The sequence below is a fragment of the Pinus tabuliformis genome, chromosome 2_2, assembly GCF_031772625.1.
Source record: "Pinus tabuliformis cultivar Carrire ecotype Pingquan chromosome 2_2, CPIR1, whole genome shotgun sequence".
Lineage (NCBI taxonomy): Eukaryota > Viridiplantae > Streptophyta > Pinopsida > Pinales > Pinaceae > Pinus > Pinus tabuliformis.
Window position 1 is genome coordinate 1,009,778,503 of NC_142300.1, and position 6,466 is coordinate 1,009,784,968.

The 6,466-nt window shown below is 36.6% G+C and overlaps 1 protein-coding gene across 1 annotated transcript; it reads right to left on the reverse strand.

Annotated features, from left to right (window-relative positions):
* Positions 1–1,244: 1,244 nt before the first annotated feature.
* On the reverse strand, positions 1,245–5,754 carry LOC149196793 (uncharacterized). The gene is made up of 4 exons (XM_089408431.1): positions 5,697–5,754; positions 2,231–2,343; positions 1,995–2,118; positions 1,245–1,411 (listed from the first exon to the last, which is right to left on the reverse strand). Exons 1-4 carry the CDS (start codon positions 5,752–5,754, stop codon positions 1,245–1,247), a joined length of 462 nt encoding a protein of 153 aa, XP_089264557.1.
* Between the last annotated feature and the right edge of the window lie 712 nt (positions 5,755–6,466).

A 6,466-nucleotide genomic window follows, 5' to 3' on the forward strand; every position in this document is an offset into this window, starting at 1 on the left:
ATATGTTATTAGAGACAAATGTGGTTCCTAAGGGTGACAGTCAACTAGAAACCGATAGGCTGAATATTTACCCAACGGTTAGTCATTCTAAAACCAAGTGTAATTGTTTTCTATAAGAAACTATCACTTCAAAAGTACATACTAGACATCATCCAGATCCTAATCCACCTTAGATATTGACAAATAAAGAGAAGTTATTTAGGAAAAAGAGTCCTACAAAGGGAATAACTAGCATTTGCACCAAATGTTGCAAAGGAAACGCCGTAAGGCATAAATTGAGGAGCAATGGCAACATAGGAATAGGAAAATATAAATAAAATGCAGAAATGTGCATAAATTGAGGAGCAATAGTGACATAGGAATATGAAAATCTAAATAAGATGCAGAAATGTGCATAAATTGAAGAGCAATGGCGACATAGGGATAGGCAAATATAAAAAAGATGCAGAAATGTAACAATCAACATCTGGGGACATTTGTCCCCACGTCGCACCTCCTTTAATAAAGAGCCACCTAGAAAAATTCTTTGTTTCTGTTTGAGTTAAAACTGTTTTCATGGCGTACACCCAGTTTGGATACCAGCTGTCCAAGAGAGCACGTTTCATTGTATTTTCCTTCATTTCCGGTATAACCAGAATCACCACTGGAATTCACATGGAAAAACAATTCAGTCTCTATGAACGCCATTAAATGCAATACACATATTAGATATAGGTGCAGAGTCTCTATCATCTCATGTTGGCAGAAGCAGTAAAAATGATTTCAATTATTGAGAAGTAAATCAGTCATCTAATCCAATCTAGCACAAAATTAACACTCATGACATTCATCAACATCATGGATTGGTTAAATTTGCAGGTATGGATCCTCCCATATTTTGCTATTTCAGTCATCTAATCCAATCTAGCACAAAATTAACACTCATGGCATCCATCAACATCACGGATTGGTTAAATTTGCAGGTATGGATCCTCCCATATTTTGCTATTTCTTGCTATTTCGTGACCCTTCACAGTTTAAAAATTTGATATTTTATGGACATTGTAATAATAGCAGCCAATCAAATTTGAAATGAATTAATACAATCAAACAGAATATGTAGCCCACATTCTGTCCAAATACGATTTGCAGGTTCTGGATTCATAAACCAAAGAAATTTGCAGGTCCAAAGGAGGCTATTTGAAAATGCTTCGATTGACTTTGTAAGAATGTTGATATTCATTTGTTATTGTATTAAAAATGGCTTATTCGAGCATGTGAATCCTCACTTTGGGGGTCATCATGTCTCTTACATATGCAAATGGCAACTGATCCCGAGGATCAAAGATTTCTAATTCATTGAATAACATGCAAGAAAATAGCTTTATTGGAAGGGTGTGCTTTCTCAATATCAGTGCAATATCAGCCACATCTGTAATGCGAACAACAACACACAAAATCAAAAAATCAGTTACAGAGAGAACCAATCTCAAAACAAATCTCAGATGCTATCACACTAAAACTTCACCATAATTGAGCAAAGTTGAGTTCTCATACCACTGCTGTCGGAAGCTTTTCAGAGCTCCAAGGTAGCAAGCCATTGGCACAGTAATTGTCCATTTGATATCTCACACCTACTTTGCTTCTCCACTTTCTCCATCTGACTTTAAAAATGGCTTCCTCCATGGTATGAGTATCACAGGGAAACGATAAAGAATACCAAATATAAACAATTACCTGGGAAAAGAAATAAAGGCCTTGTGTGTTGGGGGCACTGAAGGAGAATTTTCAATATGTCAGCTACAAAATATATCCATCCCATGTTATTAATTTATATTTGCACACAAATTAGAAACTAATTAGAAGCATATGTTAACAATAACATAGACAAACTTTAATGTACATTTTTCTGAATTTAACAATAGTATTGGCTTATTAGATTCTGTTTGGAACAACTTAGCAAATGAAACTGAAAATTTTGGGAGTTTTATATGCCATTTATGCTTTTTATTTACCTTTGTTCTGCTTGTACATTGCGAGTATTAGATCAAACTCTTTAAAGTCTGTAGGTGATATAGAAGTTATATCTATTCCACGTTTCTTGGCTGCATTCTTCATCTTGGGATCTGCAGGATCGCCCTTCAAATAATTTCAACATATTAATACGTGATACCTATTTATTGCAGTATAATACAAAAAAATTTAAAATACCAATTCAATTAGCCTTGACCCATGATAAGCTGGAACCTACTTCATTGTAGTCAATAGTTGCAGCAGAGTCAATTTTGAATGCTGATGTCAATCCCCTTTTCTGTATAGCATCACGAAATACAGCCTCTGCAATGAGACTCCGACAAATGTTGCCTTCCAAGAACAAGAATAAAAAGAGATTATTTTCCTGGAGAGATTAGCAAATATTTTTTCAACTACTTAAGATATCTAAACTTGCAATGCTTTTATCATCCCCAATTGCAACAATAGGAGCCGATAACAAATCATTATCCTTGACAAATCAGATAATAATTTTTCCACAGCTAATAATCATTATCCTTCTTGACATTGATATGCATCACAACCCTGAAAAAGAAATCATGAGCATTGAGATATCAACGGTAACTGGTTACTAGAATTTCTGCTTTGTAAAGGAATGAAGTAATGCATCTAGAATTTCTTCTTTTAAAGGACTGAAGTAATGCATAACTCTACATGAAATATTTAGTTACCATGAATTGGTAATTATTCTACAAAGTTTTTATGAAGAAGTTTATAGTGGATACTATCTCATGTGATTGTTCTTTTTGTTCCATTTTCTACTGGTAAGTTGAACTCATGATTAAATATTAAAAAATGTGTATCATTATAAACTCGACAACTTATGTAAACATGAAGCAGGCTCACGTGTTTAAATAAAACTGAAATGCATCACTCAGCACTAAAAACAAAAAGATGGAAACCAAATCCTTGGCCCTGGATTCCACTAAAATGTTTCAGCTAGATTTAATGACTAGAGACACAAACATTGAGTGCATAGAGCATAATGAGCCACACTCCTTGGTGACCAACTCTGTTTTGACATGAAAATGACAACCAGAAACACACAAAAATAATCTAGAAAATACATACTATGGAGAGACCTTATGGAAGCAGTAAATTGACCATTGAACTTAGAAAGTTCAGGCAATTGGAAGTAGCAAACAAAGTGATCATGTCAAGAGTCGGACCCTTGTTTCAATGGCCCTCCACACATGACAGCCTTTGATTTGATTTCTTCCTTAGAAGCAGAAGGCTTATTTGATAAAGGATAAGCCCTAGTCCATTAAGATTGATCATCAAAGCATCTACTTTCAGGGGTTGTATGATGGGGAAAATAGTTGAGACAAAGCCAAGGCCTTTTTGAGGTGAGATTTCCCTTCCCCTCTCTTCCACATCCAAGGCTGGGCCTTGATGTAATGCTCCAAGTTACCAGAAATAACTAAAAAAATACTAAATACATCAAATATAGAAAGGCAGTGTGGCTCAAAAGTATAATAATGATGAGACACATCTACATCTCTTTAGAAATAGGAAAATATCTCTTAATAACCAAAATATTGAAAAATCATACACAACTGTGTGAGAATGGCTATAATAATCTCTTGTATATAGTAATTAGGCCCTCCTTATTCATGAGGACCTAGTTCCCCGTTAATGTACCATTTCTTTATCTTGTTTCATCATGGCAAAGTTGTACCCTAACTAACAACCTCAGCTGCCCCGCAGCTTCCACCCAATAAAGAGTTGGCATTTAGCCCCTAGACTCCATGTTAATTTCTCTAGCAATTTTACTTAGATCAGATCTGGTTTTATCGTAAAAAATGCCAGGATTTTGTCAACAGTTGGTCCTTAAACAACAATGAAAATATTTAATAGTATTTCTGTGCTCGATATAAATATTTAAGGTTGTTAAAAATATATTATCATAGAGTTATTGTCGGTATGACTATTACTTACCTTGATGGGACTTTGAGAATCTGAAAACGTATAGAGAACCGCAAACTGAAAGCTCTTGGATAAACAAAAAATATGTCATAGATGGAATGGCAATGGGCATGATAAGCAGCGTGCCTATTGTGGCAATCAAAGCTATTCTACCTATGAGTTCCAAAATAAATCTAAGCATTGTTGTTTGATAAAGCTAACACCACTAATAGTCCCTGGGCAGCTCAATCGGCGGTGGATTTCCTATAAAGTCTTATGTAAAGTTTGTGGTCCAAAATACTTAATTAACTTTGTGGACAGTGTGTGGGAGCGTGCATATATTCACCTAAAAGTTATAGTGGTAGTAGTCACAATTGACTCCATGTCATGCGAATTCAAACCTGTACTCGGCTTAGTTGTTGATTCCTTTATATATATATATATATAAGCAGCTGCTAAAACACTCTGATGATGTATCAAGGATCTAACAATGATAGGACAAGGGATAACCATGCGGGTCTCTGCGTTACAGAAGAACTTCAATAGAATTTAGACAACGAGGCACATAAGAATAATGCACAGCCTTTAGTGTCTATGTCTTTTTTTATTTTTGACAGTTGGTTGTCGGTAACTAGCTTAACGGGTTGTAAAGTTGTTTAGTGATATCCACTAATTCTGTAAGCTTCACAATAGCAAGGTAAGGATGACAAAATCCCCTTACGAGCACCTTAAGCTAGTTTGAAACTCGTCAGAGAGATGGTTGTCCAATTATGGACAAACGATGATAAATATGTAGCCTATCGTAGTAATATCATTTTGTACAAAAGTAGCCAAATGAGCTATCTTAATTTTATTACGGTTCCACAACGTTGGTTGTTACCCTGCATTAGAGCAGTTTAGCCTAATTGGTGGATTACATATATTTCTGTAGTAACCGTGTACTAAATCTCATCGGATGTTCAGGAAAAATGAACATCCTAAGTTTTAATAATCCTTAAATTAGAGGTATATATTGCAGTCATTTTTTTCATGTTTGAGCTGCATGGCTTTCAGCTCAAACTTAAATCTTTGATTATCAGGCACCCACCCTGCCTTGAGAGGTCACACCCATAGCATTAATAGCCTAAGGGGATATTGATTCACTAGTGAGGTTGGCGAAGTGTTAAGCTGTCCCCCAAGCTTTCTCACTGTTGGCTACCCGATCCATATGGCACCAAGGAATGAGGCTAGGTGCAGATCTCAAAGGATTTTAACAGAATAGTTATCCCTTAGACCCGACACCTCAGTCGGAGGATGCAGCCCCTCACATCATGTTTCTTCTTGAAACATTCAAAAGGGTAGAATAAAATTTCTATGTCCTAACCGGACGTTCGCTGGTATTCAGGCATTACTAAAATTTTCTCTCTGCAATCATTGGGTGCATTTTATGACTGTAAAAATCTTGAGTGCCAGTTTATTATGATTTGTTCTAATAGAAACATAGATGAGAAATTGGGTCTGGGTTTTTAGTAATATAGAAGCTACAAAGAACCTAGCTCCTTTAGTTGAATTGAATAGAACTACAAAAATTTAGTTAGCTCAAGTCAGGCATGATACAAAGAATTATGCTTGGCTTCAGGCTTTGGATCTTTAGTGTGCAATATACTATAAGCTTCTACAATTGGATGGCTGACAATAATGGTAGACGTTATGGAATCATTATTTCGAACAATGACCGATACCGAACTAACTCGTTGAATCATTGGATGGATGGTACTCACCAAGGCAAACAAAGAGAACTCCAAAAGGCTTGAAGGTTGCAGATGAATCAGACGCCATGGACCTCAATGCTTCTCTTCATCCTCCTCATGCTCCTCTTCGTCCTCCTGGTCTCCTGCAAGTTCGGATTAAACCTCCAAACTTTTGGCCTGAAATGAGATGATAAGTTGTGCTAAAAATGGGTGAATGTCATACATTTGTTTTATAACTGTAAATTCTGCTTCATCATTATAGAACCCACCCTTCAAATATTGGCATTTTCTTGTTGGAATATAGAGACATTCATGGAGTCACAAGAGCAGAGCCAAAAGCCTCATGTCGCAATCTTCCCTGGGTTTGGGTCGGGCCATCACATCCCACTGCTCGAGCTTGCAAAGCGGCTGACTGTGTACCATGGCTTTTCTGTCACCTTCTTCACCGCCATATGTATGGAAGGATCTCCTCACCACACCCTACCATCTTCGTCAAGGGACATGATCCGCTTCATAGAGCTCCCTGATGTTCAGATCGAAGGGGATCATGCCAAGATGAACATTTTTGTACGCATGCCCTTACTATTGGAGAAAGCTAAAATATTAGTGCAAGATGCTCTCACATCCTTTTCATTTACTGTCTGCACTTTCATAATCGATTTTTACGGAACACCCATGTTGGATTTCACCTCAAATGAACATGGAGAAAACTCAGGTGAACAACATGCCGAATTGAGTGGTAACTACCTAATTAACGCAAGGTGGAAGCGACTTGGCTGTAGATAATCTCTCTGTTGCAA